At 44.8% G+C, this 15,830-nt stretch overlaps 3 protein-coding genes and 1 long non-coding RNA gene across 14 annotated transcripts in view; 2 read left to right on the forward strand and 2 right to left on the reverse strand.

Annotated features, from left to right (window-relative positions):
- Window positions 1–311: 311 nt before the first annotated feature.
- npy2r (neuropeptide Y receptor Y2) lies at window positions 312–3,754 on the forward strand. The gene is made up of 2 exons (XM_078793693.1): window positions 312–368; window positions 2,164–3,754. The coding sequence occupies exon 2, from the start codon at window positions 2,201–2,203 to the stop codon at window positions 3,212–3,214; it is 1,014 nt and encodes a 337-aa protein (XP_078649819.1). The 5' UTR covers window positions 312–368; window positions 2,164–2,200; the 3' UTR covers window positions 3,215–3,754.
- Window positions 3,755–3,889: 135 nt separating this feature from the next.
- On the forward strand, window positions 3,890–12,765 carry LOC144899842 (uncharacterized). Its single transcript, XR_013628173.1, has 3 exons — window positions 3,890–4,026; window positions 5,166–5,256; window positions 10,747–12,765. It is a non-coding gene; the product is annotated as an uncharacterized LOC144899842 (long non-coding RNA).
- LOC131137262 (PDZ and LIM domain protein 3-like) lies at window positions 5,615–11,233 on the reverse strand. Of its 2 annotated transcripts, none has more exons than XM_058084984.2 (8): window positions 11,135–11,233; window positions 10,878–11,007; window positions 8,284–8,435; window positions 7,016–7,100; window positions 6,739–6,926; window positions 6,255–6,382; window positions 5,964–6,075; window positions 5,615–5,875 (listed from the first exon to the last, which is right to left on the reverse strand). In XM_058084984.2, the coding sequence occupies exons 2-8, from the start codon at window positions 10,968–10,970 to the stop codon at window positions 5,686–5,688; spliced, it is 948 nt and encodes a 315-aa protein (XP_057940967.1). In that variant the 5' UTR covers window positions 10,971–11,007; window positions 11,135–11,233; the 3' UTR covers window positions 5,615–5,685. The 2 variants fall into 2 exon arrangements, with proteins under 2 accessions (XP_057940967.1, XP_057940975.1); XM_058084992.2 differs by having other exon boundaries at window positions 11,131–11,222.
- sorbs2a (sorbin and SH3 domain containing 2a) overlaps window positions 12,069–15,830 on the reverse strand; it is a 44,321-nt gene continuing 40,559 nt past the window's right edge. For all 10 annotated transcript variants that reach the window (XM_058084864.2, XM_058084892.2, XM_058084856.2 and 7 more), the window contains 3 exons: window positions 15,147–15,184; window positions 14,192–14,298; window positions 12,069–13,820 (listed from right to left, as the gene is read on the reverse strand). In XM_058084864.2, coding sequence (XP_057940847.2) covers window positions 13,756–13,820; window positions 14,192–14,298; window positions 15,147–15,184 — 210 coding nt within the window. In that variant the 3' untranslated portion in view covers window positions 12,069–13,755. The remainder of the gene's footprint in view (window positions 13,821–14,191; window positions 14,299–15,146; window positions 15,185–15,830) is intronic.

A 15,830-nucleotide genomic window follows, 5' to 3' on the forward strand; every position in this document is an offset into this window, starting at 1 on the left:
ACACTTCATATGAATGTGTATCTGAACGGATTTACACAAATGAGCACGGTGCTTGCTGTGTAATAAAGTGAAGCACAACATCAGTGGTATTAATTATGCAAATTCTGAAGATGATTATTATTGTAATTGGTTCAGGAGTTGTGTGACTGTATAACTGCTAAGAAGAAAACAATAACAAATAATAATAACAACAATAGAAAGTCACAATAATAATAGATTTGAAAAAAAAGAGCTTTCTTACCCACAAAGTCACACGATGACGTGCAGTAGGAGGTACACCATCCTCTCTCTCCTTTATCCTCCTCCTCTTCTTCACTTCCATCCGAATGTCAGACACAAGCCTGGGCATCCTTTCACTGCACACCGAGGTAAGAATGACACTTTTCATCTGACAAAATCATCATTTTGCTTCATTTTACCACTTGACGTCTTCCCTCTCATTGAAACACATACTGTACTGTCGATGACGACTTGATTGACAACTAAATCAATTCAAATCGGCGCCGTCGAGGCTGCACGGTGTGCAAGTTGATGAAGTGATATTTGCAATAAATAGAAGCTGATCGTTGTCTTGCAGGTGTTTTTGTTTGACCTCATGTTCACCTGCACCTGCCCAGACAACGTGCGCGGCGAAATGTGGTTAAAACACGCATCAAAAAACTAAAAAAAATATCGTTAAAACAAATAAATATAGTAATTGTTCTGTTTTTAAAAGTATTCTTATGACTACGAATCAGGAAACGTGCCTGTTTTTTTTCCTAGCTGTACTTTTTGTATAGTTTTCACACCTTCAAATTTATAGCTAGCTAGTAGCTTGCAAGCTAATTTTAGCATAGATAAACTGATAAATAATTCGAATATATTGATTGACAGATAACAAAGCTTGTCCATGTACAAGTAGGCAGCAGTAAACATGTTGATTATAGTATTCATATGTACACATTATATACATTCAATACACTTACATTGTGATAGAAATACAGAGAAGGTGTAGTAGGACATCAAGGATGGAGAAGAGTTTGTGTTGTCCGCCATTATCTCAAAGGAGATAATTAGCATTCGTAGCATTCGTGATGCTAATAGGTAGCGCTCAAATTTACTAAGTTTCCCAAATATCTTCAATAAATAGCGTATGTGATATGAACATATTTTTTAGATAAAGAAGTAAAGAGTGCTGCCTTTTAAAGCTGATGCAATGGAATCCATAGCTTTTATGATGCTAACACATTAGGTCTCCAAGTTATGTTTTTTTCACGATAAATGAGTTTTTAAGTGTTGCGTTCATAGTGCCTATGGAATCTTGTTAGCTGTTATAAGATGTAGCATTTGTGATGCTAATAGGAAGTGTTTAGGACGCTAGCACGTTAATTGAGCAAGTTACAATGGGTTGCCATAAAAAGGAAGGGTTTTAATGGTTCTGCAGTTTGAAATCTTGTTAGCTGTCATAAGATGTGGCCTTTGTGATGCTAATAGCTAGTGTGATGCTAGCTCATTAGGTGGCCAATTTAGGGGGAGGTTGTGATGAATTAGCCGGATTTTAAAGGTTTTGCAGTTTTTTAGTGCAGATGCATATAAAATCTTCTCAGCTGTCACAGTAGAAATGTGTTTGCGATGCTAATAGGTAGCATTTGGGATGCTAATAGTTAGTGTTTGAGACACTAGCACGTTAATTGAGCAAGTTACGAAAAGTTGTGATAAAAAGGAAGGGTTTTAATGGTTCTGCAGTTTGAAATCTTGTTAGCTGTCATAAGATGTGGCCTTTGTGATGCTAATAGCTAGTGTGATGCTAGCTCATTAGGTGGCCAATTTAGGGGGGAGGTTGTGATGAATTAGCAGGATTTTAAAGGTGCAGATGCCAATGAAATCTTCTTAGCTGTCACAGTAGGTAGTGTTTGCGATGCTAATTGGTAGCATTTGTGATGCTAACATGTTAGATTGCCAAGTTGCAGGGCCGTTGGTGGTAAATCCGCGGGGATTTAGAAGCTTTGCAGTCTTTTAATGCTAATGAAATGTTAGCTGTCATGAGAGGTAGCGTTTGTGATGCTGATAGATAGGGTTTGTGATGCTAACATGTTAGGTGGCCAAATTACCGCGTGTTTGTCATAAGTCCGGTATCTTGGTATCTTGTACTTTTTTTTGTAAGAACTTGTTGTCGTTCCACAGGCTGGCCGATGGGGGCACCGCACAGCGACTACTAAACATGTCCGGGTCCTCCAACTGCTGCTTGGGGACGGCGCCGGCCGACGGCGAGGCGGCCTTGGGTTTGGAGGACAGCACCAAGCTGCTGGGCGTGCAGGTGGTCTTGATATTGGCGTACAGCGCCATCATCGTGCTGGGCGTGACGGGCAACAGCCTGGTCATCTACGTGGTCTACAGGTTCAGGACCCTCCGCACCGTCACCAACTTCTTCATCGTCAACCTGGCGGTGGCCGACCTGCTGGTCAACACGCTGTGCCTGCCCTTCACGCTGGCCTACACGCTCTACGGGGAGTGGATGTTCGGGCGGGTGCTGTGCTTCGTCCTGCCGTGCGCTCAGGGTGCCGCCGTGCACGTGTCCACCATCACGCTCAACGTCATCGCGCTGGACCGCCACCGCAGCATCGTCCACCACGCCGAGAGTAAGATGTCCAGAGACGTGTGCGCCGTCGTCATCGCCCTCACCTGGGCCGTCAGCGCCCTCCTGGCGAGCCCCTTAGCCATATTCCGCGAGTACGCGACCTTGGACCTCTCGCCCGTGGAGTCCCTGCAGGTGTGCGCGGAGAAGTGGCCGGAAGGCGGCGTGAACGGGAGCGTCTACAGCGTCTCCATGCTGCTGCTGCAGTACGGCCTCCCGCTGGCCATCAACTGCGTGGCCTACGTGCGCATCTGGACCAAGATGAAGAGCAGCATGGCGGCGCGCCACGGCCCCGGCAGGCGGCCCAAGAAGACCACCAAGATGCTGGTGACCATGGTGGTGGTGTTCGCCATCAGCTGGCTGCCGCTGCACGCCTTCCAGCTGGCGGTGGACATCGACAGCAGCGTGGTCTACATGAAGGACTTCAAACTGCTCTTCAGCGCCTTCCACGTGGTCGCCATGTGCTCCACCTTCGTCAACCCCATCCTCTATGGCTGGATGAACAACAACTACAGGAACGCCTTCCTGTCCGTCTGCCACTGCGCTCGGACGCACAAGAGCAAGCGAGGACACAACGTCTCCAAGTCCACCAAGGTTTGAGTCACATCCATGATCCTTTGATTTGGGTTTGGAATGACGGACGTAGTCCCTCCTAAATCCTACAGGGATTTGATTCTTCTTCTATTGACTTTCTTTGTCTTGTCACCATGAGATACAACGTGAGACGCATGATGGCGAATTTTTTCTCCCATTCGTCAGCTCAAGATACCTTACGGTTTTCAATGACATCAGTGCCGACCGTCCCTGACATGAACGCACATCTTCATCGATTTGAACCAGCATGTGAGCCGCGTGGCGGACTGCGGCTCGGATCTTCTTTCACAGCGAGACATCTGTTGCTTGTCTTTGATTCCCAATGACAAACGAAGTCCAGCTCTGCCGAGGATTGATTTCCAACCTGCAGTGGAGGAGCTTTGCTTTGTGTCCGAGCACAACGAGGTTCATATGAAAGGATGAGCCACCAGGTTGCGGCTGGTGTTGCATTCACTGCCTGCGCCCGTCGTAGGACTTATTCACACGCCTTCTGGATCCAAAAGCTTGCTGGGCTGACTGCTGAGACGTTACCTCAAGTAAATACACTGTTTACGTTATTTTCATAGGAGCAGATCCTTCAACATGCTCAAGGATACTTATGTCCAGTGTGAAAGAGTTTAGTCATTTCTGAAGGTCTTTGAACGTAACATGAACTGACTACATGTATATGTGTTGTCGATGGACCACGTCCGGGTAGACGTTACAATACCAGTAAGGATTATTTGAGTCCAGTAACGACTGTGGCGAGTTGATCCCGGGCTCACGACGAATCCTGATCCAGTCCGGCTTGCCGTGAAGACCACCTCACATCGACTCCGGTAGGGACTACGGCGAGCAGATGTTCACGTGATAGCTTCACGGCACAACAAAATGGCAGATTTTTGGTTAAACAATACTTTCATTTGTTATTTTTTCCCCCACATGTGACTTCTCAGGCCCCGCCTCTTAAAGGCGTACACACAACATCACATACATTACACTCGCTAGAATATCTTCTAAACGCCTTATATTTGTTTTCTTTCAGCCAAACGTGGGTTTATACGAGCGTACATTTTGCCTCGATAACGTGAACGTTCACGAGAGAGAGCATTTAGACTAAATAATCATCAAATATTTCTCTCTGCACATTAGTATTCATTTAATAGTAGCAAAGTACTATTTTCTCTACCAAGATATTCAATGAGGTAATGACACAAAGATTGTGTATTCGGCAAGATGGCTCGCAGACAGAACGTAAAAAGGGTGCTTTGAAAAATGATAAAGTCAATAATATTCATCCTTGGTGAGATGGACTGCAGATGCAGTTAGGATTATGTCACATCCGTTTGCATTTGTAATATGAGCCGTTTGAATTCATATTTTTAAATATATTAGATCAGCAAAAATCAATCAAATCATTCCTGAATACAATTAGTGAAAACCTCTATGGCGATACACAGAAAATACATACCATTATTTGGAATTTTTCAAATATATGGTCTCTGTTAAATGTCAAATGATGATTAAAATGCTTGGTTGGGTTAATCACAGGTTTCAAATTAATCAAGATTAATCACCACCAAGTTTTTGGTTTCTTTCCCCGCTCTGTCTGAAACCCTTTCTTACCTTTTAGAACACAGTAAATCAACTGAATGCTAACTAGTTAGCTCGCTAGCTTGCTAATTCAAGCCTTGGCGGTCACTTGTGTCCCAGCAGCTGACTGTAGGGGTGTTACTTCATGCCCACGGGTCTCTAATAACGGTAAAGATTGTGATTAGGAAAAAAAATAAAATAAAAAAATATACATATACTTAAAAATACTAGAAAGAAATGGGTAGTAAAGCAAGTAGTAAACAATAAATCCCACTTGTACTCAGCTTGTGTACACCTGAGGCTGATATGTAATCCTATTATTAATATAATTGATGCTGCAGCGCCCCCTCCTGGCTTCATCTGATGATGTCTTTCTCACATAAAGGGCAAGTGTGCAGTTGAAGACCATAAGATGACATGCTGAACTGGTCCAAGGTCAAAGGTCAACACAGCCTCACCTCACCGGCTCATTTGAGGTACGAACATTTGTTGCTATTTCATTTTCCCCTCTTTACCCGTGAACTTTGACCCCAGGACATACCCTGAAGGTCAAAGATAATCTCAATCAAAATTATTTTTTTTGGAGAGGATGGGGTGAAATTTATCTGTTTGGTGTCAGACGCGTTTGACATTGCCCTGACCTTGACCTTTGAACTTTGTACTTGGACCCGTGGAAGGAAAAAAGGTGGAAATGAAATGTTCCAGTGTTGGAATGACGTCAACGTGGAACGTGGACTTTGGACCACCGGCGTGTTTTGCCACCTTCTCCTCTGACTCCGCCCCTGGATGACAATCACATGACAATCACATGACCATCACACACAAGGATGACATCAACGCAATGATACCAGCGTGTCTTTATTAGCGTTACCGTCGTCACAGAACAAACCGCGGAGAACAGGAAACTACGCGGAGGGAAACGCGGTGACGAGGTCGTGACCCTCGGGGGGTCTCGTCCTCGCCCGGGCGTGAGCCTCGCAGTACAGCTGACCTCCCACGAAGAAGTAACCTTTCTGTTTGAGGTTGACGTCGCAGTCGGAACACACGAAGCAACCCGGGTGATGGAACTTGTCCCGGGCCTTCACCACCGTCCCGCTGTCAAGACACACAGTGGCGTGTTTGTCGCCGTGGACAAACACGCCACGCAAGATGGCCGCCGGGAAAGTACTGAGAAAGTACTCACACAATGCCGTTGCCGCATTTGTCACAGATGGGCAGCTTCTGCAGATTTCCTGCTGGTGCGGACGCTTTGGTTGTTGGAGCTTTAACAGTCCGGGTCACCAGGGGCCGGGTGCCTGCATGGGGGTGGGGGTCAGGGGGTGGGGGTCCAGGGTCAACCACTCAAGTGTAACAGCAAATAATCGACCAAAAACACTTGAAGTCTCATCCATAACGGAGAGCTTTATGTATTATTCAGGGGCCCGGGTCAAAGGTGGGCCTTAGTTTGGGGACCCCTAGAAGACCCACGACTGACCGTCGCTCTCCACAAAGTCCTGCAGCGCCTTAAAGGATCCCGACTGTCGAGGCTCGGCTGGCTCCTCGTCATCCTTCTGCAGCATACGATAAACGTCCGAGTCCTCGATGCTCGCCAACGTCCTCGGGCTGGGAACAATGAACACGATGTCAAAGGTCACGTTGACGTGTTAGCATCCACGCTAATATGTTTCATTTGTTCTCCCTTCCACTAAACACGAGCGGTGGTCCATCCTGGCAGTGATGTAAGAGTGTCCTCCTCCAGGGACAATAAAGAGCAAAACGTATGCTCGGCGTGGCGCCTCTAAACAGGAAGTGGCCTTGACGCCAGCCACCGCAAAGCTGATTTGGACCGATTTATTCCTCTTTGGGGGGTTACGTAACACAAAGCTGGGTTATCCGACGTCGCCGCGACGCGTCGTGCTTCAGACAAACCTCCACACTTACCGTGTTTGACCCTGGAACAGACCATTCCCACGCCTCACCTCTCGGCCTTGGGCTGGACAAAGCCTCTCATCTGTCCCTCCATGGCGTCCTGGATGTTTCCGGACGAGTAGAGGCCGATGGGGGTGTTGTAGGACGTGCTGACCACCTGCCGCTTGTCGTCGATGTTGGCCGCCGCCACGAACGGCTGGGCTCGCCGGTTGTGCGCCACGCCGATGGGTTTGTACTCCTGAATGGGGGGGGGGGGGGTGTTGGGGGGGGGGGGCAGGACGTCATGACGATGTCACGCAAAAACGGGATGCACTCAGGGGTCCAAACCTGCTGCTCCGCCTGCAGGTCGAGTTTAAACGGGCTGACTTTGCCGCCCTCCGTCACCCGCGGCGACCACAGCCTGGCTTCATTTCTGAGAGCAGAGAGGAGGAACCCAAGAGGAACCCAAGAGGAACCCAAGAGGAACCCAAGAGGAACCCAAGAGGAACCCAAGAGGCCAAGATGGACAAATAACGTAGTATTATTAGTATTTCTTTTAGTATTTCATAGAATAGAAGAGAATATGTTGGAAGTTATTTATACTGTATATTATGTATGTTTAAGTACACTATGTATTATCTATTACTTCTTAAGAATATTAGTATTAATAGTATGTAATTATTCATAATATTATTTTATTATAGATATAATAATAATTATTATTATTATAGAGAGGAAGAGAGGGAGAGAGGAAAAGAGAGAGAGGAAGAGAGGAGAATGGAAGGAGAGAGGAAGAGAGGAAGAAAGGGAGAGGAAGAAAGGGGGAGAGGAAGAGAGGAAGAAAGGAAGAGGAAGAGAGGAAGAGAGGAAGAGAAGAAGAAAGGAAGTGAGGAAGAGAGGAAGAGAGGAAGAGAGGAAGAGAGGAGGTGAGGAAGAGAGGAGAGAGGAAGAGAGGAAGAGAGGAAGAGAAGAAGAAAGGAAGTGAGGAAGAGAGGAAGAGAGGAAGAGAGGAAGAGAGGAAGAGAAGAAGAAAGGAAGTGAGGAAGAGAGGAAGAGAGGAGAGAGGAAGAGAGGAAGAGAGGAAGAGAAGAAGAAAGGAAGTGAGGAAGAGAGGAAGAGAGGAAGAGAGGAAGAGAGGAAGAGAGGAGGTGAGGAAGTGAGGAAGAGAGGAGAGAGGAAGAGAAGAAGAAAGGAAGTGAGGAAGAGAGGAAGAGAGGAAGAGAAGAAGAAAGGAAGTGAGGAAGAGAGGAGAGAGGAAGAGAGGAAGAGAAGAAGAAAGGAAGTGAGGAGAGAGGAAGAAAGGAAGAGAGGAAGAGAGGAGAGAGGAAGAGAGGAGGAAGAGAGGAAGTGAGGAGAGAGGAGAGAGGAAGAGAGGAAGAGAGGAGAGAGGAAGTGAGGAGAGAGGAAGAGAGGAAGTGAGGAGAGAGGAAGAGAGGAAGTGAGGAGAGAGGAAGAGAGGAAGAGAGGAGAGAGGAAGAGAAGAAGAAAGGAAGTGAGGAAGAGAGGAGGAAGAGAGGAAGAAAGGAAGAGAGGAGGAAGAGAGGAAGTGAGGAGAGAGGAAGAAAGAAGTGAGGAAGAGAGGAAGAAAGAAAGAGAGGAAGAGAGAGAGATAGAACCTTTCCACGGTGAGGGCGAGCTGTCCCCCCGCCTCCTTGATCTTGTTCTGGGCGTGGCAGTGCAGCATGTGGGCGGCGGCCACGCCCTGGATGGCCACGATGACATCACCAGGGCAAAGGTTGGCCACGGCCGCCTTGCTGCCGGGTGTGATCTGTGGGCGGGGCGTCAGGGAACGTGAGTGACAGACTGGGCGGGGCGTAGGTCTTGACATGGGGTCAAAGGGGCGGGTTCAAAAAAAGCCAAGCGTTGACGGACGGAAGACTGGCATCCCAGTGAGGCTTCCTGACCCCCCCGAGTGCCCCCCCCCCCGGTCCCGCTGTGCAGGGTGTGACCTTATTGCATTACCCCGTGGCCAAGTGGGCCCATGAGGTCATGTGACTATAAATAAGCCGGGGAGGGGGCTGAGGGGACGCCTCATGCCACCCACAGAGCCCCCGTCCACTGATACTGTACTATATAGTAGAGTATGTTAGGGTACTATGAAGTACAGTACAGTACAATACGATACTGTATAGTAGAGTATGTTAGGGTACTATGAAGTACAGCACAGTACAATACGATACTGTATAGTAGAGTATGTTAGGGTACTATGAAGTACAGCACAGTACAATACGATACTGTATAGTAGAGTATGTTAGGGTACTATGAAGTACAGCACAGTACAATACGATACTGTATAGTAGAGCATGTTAGGGTACTATGGAGTATAGTACGGTACTGTATACTAGAGCATGTTAGGGTACTATAGGGTATAGTACAGTACGGTATAGTAGAGTATGTTAGGGTACTATAGAGTATAGTACCGTATAGTAGAGCATTTAGTTAGAGTACTATAGAGTATGTTAGGGTACTATAGTTTGGAGTATCGTACAGTACTGTATACTAGAGCACGTTAGGGTACTATAGAGTATAGTACTGTATAGTAGAGCATTTAGTTAGAGTACTATAGAGTATGTTAGGGTACTATAGAGTATAGTACAGTACTGTATAGTAGTTAGGGTACTATAGCGTATAGTACTGTATAGTAGTTAGGGTACTATAGAGTACAGTACTGTATAGTAGTTAGGGTTAGGGTACTATAGAGTACAGTACTGTGTAGTAGAGGCTTTAGTTAGGGTACTAGTAGTGTATAGTAGTCAGAGTTAGAGTACTAGAGATGGCTGTAAAGACGAGGTGATGATGTTCCTGTCCTAAAAAGGAAGTGAAGCAAGTAGACGTTCCTTCCTTTGTCACCTCCTTTGTTTCCTTTTCCTTCATGTCCTTGTTGTTGTTTTAAAGCACATTCCTTCTACACCTCATCATCATCATCATCATCATCATCATCCTCATACACACACACAAAGACGCACACAAAGACACACACAAAGACACACATAGAGTGTTAGTGATGTGTTGTCCAAATATAGACGTACACGTTGTAGATAGATTAGTGGATGGAATCACTAAGGGAACACTTTCATAAACCCATGTGGCTGTAGGCAACTTCCCGCTGTGGTTTGCACGTTTCACGTGGCCTCAGTTTGCTCCTTACGATATTGGTCCTGTTGCCGGCGTGTTGCGCAATACACTGGCTCATCAATGCATGTTGTGCTTGCCACTTTCTCATGCACTCCAAATCATTATTAAAGTTGATATCATAGAAATATATTTTAAAAATTGAAAAAAGAAATGGATGAAAATTGTTTTTGGACATTCAAATATGTCAAATATTTAATTATTTTGTCTTTCTTAATATATATAAATAATAAAAAATGTAATCTGATTTTTCCCCAATATATATAAATGAATCAAATATTTTTCCAAGAACAAAGAAGAATTTAAATATATAACAATATTATACATATGTAATTATCTTAAAAATATTGATATCATATTTCAATAATTACAAAATAGACTAAAATTATATTTTCACATTAACATATGTAATGTATATATGAAATTATGTTGCTTTCCTTAATATAATGTGAATGTATTTTGATAATATTAATATAATTTTTTTTCACAAGAAAATAATTTGCACTATATTAGAAATATCATAAAAATAATACAAATATATAACAATATTAAAAACATAAATAATGTGTATAAAAGGAAAAATAAATAGAAAATATACAGTAAATACACATAAATATTGACATATAATATTTAAATGTATGATGAAAATAAATAAGTGGCTTTCAGGAGCCTCATAAGATGACGTGGGGGGGGGCCACATCCGGCCCCCAGGCTTTGAGTTTGACACCTTTGTGTCATGAGTTGAAAGAAATAATAATAATAATAATAATAATAATATTCACAATGTTGAAATGAAACTTTAGTGTCTGGGGATTGGATGACCCCCCCCAGACAATATTTTGGAAGCCCCCCCCCGCGCCCAAATTCTTCCGGCCCACAGTGGGCCAGATACGTGCGTGTATAATGTAAGCTGCTATTTGTATCTAAGCCTCTTGTATTTACTGCAGCACAGGTGCAAAGTCCCACCCTGGGGCTGGGGGCCGGGGGGCTTTCGGACCCTGCCATCCTCCGTCGCAAAGCAAACAGACGCCACCCGTTTGGATTCCCCAAAAGACAACAAAACCTTGTCCGCCCTTACCCTGGAGATGGTGAGCGGCTGGTTGAAGTCCTTGCCCCCCACCAGACGAAAGCCCCAGGGGGGCGGCCCGGTCAGAACCACTTGGAGCGGCATAGCGACCACGGCGACGTCGTCTTCCCGCTGCTGTACCCTGAAGGCAACAGAGTCAGAGAGCAGACGTATCAAAGTGATGCTGATTTTGGAAGCATGTTGGGGGGGGGGGCAGGACCCTCCCCAGCAGTGAGGTCATTGGTCAGATTTTGGCCGGACTTACTCACCGCTCCTCTTCGCTGTTTGGTTGCTACAGCAGGACTTCAAGTGCTTCTTTCAGAAAAAGCAGCAGCATCCCCACAGACCGGGTCCTGGCTGACCCCCCCATTCCCCCCCGCTCACTCTGCTTGAAGGGCCCCCGCTGCTGCTTCTCCTTTTTTGGTCTGAAGAACTGTCTGCTGCCTCTCGGAAGACCCAAAGGAACATTCCGGCTGTGTTGATGTGGACCGGACCCAGCCAGGAACGTCTCCTTCAATTCCCAGTAGGACTTTTTAACCCAATCACCAAGGTTTCCAACATGCGGCTCGCATCCTTCCTGCAAGTCACCGGAAGCAACAGTTGGGTTGCTCCTTGAGGCCATACAGTTAAAGTCACATTAAGTAACAACCAGGTTGCTCCTCCACGTCATGAAGCTGCAGCAGTTATTTAAAGTCACAATAAGTGACAGTTGGGTTGTTTATATTTAAAGTCATATTAAGCAACAACTGGGTTTGTCCATAACTTTATACCGTTGATGCAAAGTCATTTAAAGTCACATTCAGTAACAAGCAGGTTGTTCCTTGTGTTCATATAGTTTATAACTTTAAAGTCACATTAAGTAACAACCGGGTTGCTCCTTCACTTCATAAAGCTGACAATTGGGTTGTTCATATTTCAAGTCATATTAAGCAACAAGTGGGTTGTTCCTTGTGTTCATATAATTGATAACTTTAAAGTCACATTAAGTAACAACTGGGGTCTCCCTAGAGTTACTGCAAAGTCCTTTAAAGTGCCATTAAGTAACAGCTTGGTCATTCCTCAAGTTGATGGAGTTGCTGCAAAGTCATTTAAAGCCCCATTAAGTAACAACAGGTCTTGTCAGGTTAGCTAATGCTAACGCATCACATTAGCTACAGTCACACATTGTGGCTTTAATGCCTGGTTTAAAAAAAAGCCACGTGATTGACACGATCAATCCAAGCGTTTATTAGAAATCCTAGGAGGAAAAAAAACGTTTGGTGTACACTTTGTGGTACAAATACGCTGGAACGGATTTATTTTCAAAACTCTTTCTACCCTACATCATCATCATCATCATCATCAATAATATTGATTATTTTTTGCATCGATCACATGAACGTGGCTGCCCAGCCAACAGTGGGGCGGGTCTAAGGCGAGCGTCACATACATTTGTTACAAGGGGAGAAAAAAGAAAAGTCCAGCAGAGGGCGCTGTTGGCTTAAAAATAAAGCTACAAGTCGGAAGGAAGGGTGGAGGAGAAATGAAGAAGAAACCCGAGTGGAGTGGAGTGACAAAAAGATGATTTTATAAAGCATGTGGATTCTGGACATACAAAAACCTTACAAAACACACACACACACACAGGATGACAAACACGTGACGTGACTATTAATGATTAAAAATATATCTTAAGGTGCTTAAACCAACGTGACAAATAAAAGCCTACCTTTCTTAGATGCTCCTATTTAGCTACGATAGTCATAAATGGCGCCCCCTGGTGGACAACCACTGCTATAAATAATAAAACTCATTCACGCTCCCTACAATCCTTCAACAGCTGCGTTAATTGGTGGCCTTGAAAGACGAAATGACGTCACAGTCCTCGACTGGGCTGGATGCAACCAAGCGACCCCCCCCCCCCAAAATAAAAATAAACAGCACACACGCTCTACAGTTCTGGTGAAATTTGCAACCAATCAGAAGTTGAGTTAAAGTGCATAACAAATCCTAACAGCCACGCCCTTTTTTCATCCAGTAAATCCCCGCCCATTTGGACATTTCTAATTCCTAATAAGTAGGGGTGTACCCAATTTTTGTCCTGCCTGTGGCGTTAGTGGAAGACGTTTCCGCATGCTAGCTGTACCAACTGTGCTGCGATGCGAGAATAAAAGATTCCCCATGGTGCCACCAGAAACGCCAACATCGTGGTATTTGTAAATTGGCTGCTCGGAGCGTGTGCCCGAATACAGTGCACCATGCCGGGTGGCTCCTACTGACTTCCATAGCACACCAGGGCTGCTCGGAGCGTGTGCCCGAATACAGTGCACCTTGCTGAGTGGCTCCTCCTGACTTCCATAGCACACCAGGGCTGGTCAGAGTGTGTGCCCGAATACGGTGCACCATGCTGGGCCACAGCAGGTGCTACCACCCCCCAGCCAACATGGAGGAAAAAAAAATTTAGTAATGGATTATTATTTCAAATAACATAAACGTGCATCCATAATTTGCACCCAAAGGCAGGGATTTACTGTATTGAAATAAAAAGTTCTTGATTTTCCTACGAGTTTTCGTGCAACAAAATCCTCCAAACTCATCGTCCTGATCGTCTTTGAGGGGTGGAAACAAAAACGTAACCCCCCCCCATTCCATCGGTGTCCATCCTTTGCGACTATTGTGGGTTTGGTGTGATAGAAAAATAAGCCTACAAAGATATACCTAAAAAAAAAGTCCTTCAGAGATCTTCTGTTGAAGATGGCTAGTGAGCGCTGCACACACACACACACACACACACACACACACACGTGGGGCAGGGGTCCACAGGTGACCTCTCCTGCTGTGCTGAGTGGGGTGCGGGGTCAGGGCGTCAATGGCGAGGGTGGGGGCAGGGCCACACGGGCAAGGGAATCCATCACGGTAGCTGCTTGACGTAGTTTCCCGGGAAGGTCCCGAACAGCTTGCTTCTCCGAGACGTCCCTTTTGGGAAACATCAGATGGAGACGACGCTCAAGCATCTCCTGGCTTCAATAGTCAATATTCACTAACTGCATTACAATCATTTTATTGCAGTATTTATATACTATGATTAGAATTGTAATGGAGCGCCATCCTGTGGCTCCTTTCGTAATGACACTCAAACCAACACTGTTACAGTAAGTTGATTTTTCGGCATGAAAAATTTCTCAAAAACAGAAAAAAATATGGCAGATTCCAAATATGGAATATGACATAGCGGTAGTAGTGAGATAATAAACACTTGCGTCTGAAATAAGCTAGGTCTATACGTTCGGCAGGAAGGACCAGGATGTTACCGTGCGCTTGCATCATCACGCGTGTGCTTTTCTTACCGACAAACCAGCCGTCGTCACACCTCTCCATCACATCCACGACGTCGCCTTCTCTCAGCTCCAGCTCGTCCTCGTTGCGAGGCGCGTAGTTGTACACCGCCTGGAACCTGGGAATGGCGGGAACAAAGCAGGGAATATTCTTCAAGCTTCAACCGTCGCCTTGGTTAAGGAGGGCCAAGCGCAGCGGCAGACGCCAAATGACATTCAGAAGCGGACTTCCAGGATGAGGTAAGAATCCACAAATGGCTGTCAATACTTAGGAATGTGTGTTTTTTTTTTAATCATTTTGCAAAAAAATTCCAAAAATATTTTTTATTATATTATATATAATATATATATATTATATAATATTATTATAACATAATTATTTTTTATGTGTGGAATTCTGAGGGAAAAAGGAATTTATTAATTCAGGAAAAATGACTAATAATTGAACCTTGAGCAATGGCTGTGAATACTTATGAATATGTGATTTCTATTTTTTATCATTTTGCAAAAAAAATTCAAAAAATATTTTTCCCTGCGGTCATGATGCAATGTTATGTGTGGAATTCTGAGGGGAAAAATGAATTTATTAATTCAGGAAAAATGACTAATAATTGAACCTTGAGCAATGGCTGCGAATACTTATGAACATGTGATTTTTATTTTTTATCATTTTGCAAAAAATTCCCAAAATATTTTTTCCTGCCATCATGATGCAATGTTATGTGTGGAATTCTGAGGGAAAAAAGGAATTTATTAATTCAGGGAAAATGACTAATAATTGAACCTTGAGCAATGGCTGTAAATACTTACAAACATGTGATTTTTATTTTTTATCATTTTGCAAAAAAATTCCAAAAATCTTTTTTCCTGCCGTCATGATGCGGTGTTTTGTGTGGAATTTTGAGGTAACAAAAATAATTTATTATTACATGAAAAATAATATAGAATAATTGTAAATAAAACTTACGGGTCTCCGCCACCATGAAGAGCATCCTGGACTAATCTCTGCAAGACACAAACAGGAAGTACATGAACTTGCCGTAAAGACTTTGGTTCCCCGTTTAAGCCACCGTACCACCACGACTCCCGATGAAGTGACCAAAAAAATCCATTTCCAGGTCAATATTTTCCCATATTGAACGTGAGCATGCATGTGAAGAACACGTCTTCCCCTACCCTTCGACCTCTAACGGGCCTCCGAGCCAAGATGGGGCTACGTGGCGGCTTACCACCCACAACTTGATCCTGTTTGATGGACACAAAACAAAACAACCGAAGGAGATATGTCTGCCTGAGTCGTTTCCATAGCAACCACAAAAAGCACTCCATCCGGCGACGTGCTAAAGGCCGCACACCACTCGCCGGAAAACACGATGCAACGCATCCGTGCACACGCATCCGTGCACACGCCTCCGTGCACACGCCTCCGTGCACACGCCTCGGGCTCATTATCTTCCATCACATCTGTTAGTGTATTATTATACTAGATTAGTGTATTCACACTGTGTACTATGTACTATGTACTATGTTAGTGTATTCCATAGTGCTCATGACTCCAAAGCACACGTCAGCAACGTTGGAAAACTTTGCGGGACAAATGACCAAAGCGCCCCCCCTTTTGGTCGGGACCCCCTTACCTTCATAAATTCCC

This window comes from Doryrhamphus excisus, linkage group LG9 (assembly GCF_037039965.1).
Source record: "Doryrhamphus excisus strain RoL-2023G ecotype Guam linkage group LG9, RoL_Dexc_Guam_v1.1, whole genome shotgun sequence".
NCBI classification, from domain to species: domain Eukaryota; kingdom Metazoa; phylum Chordata; class Actinopteri; order Syngnathiformes; family Syngnathidae; genus Doryrhamphus; species Doryrhamphus excisus.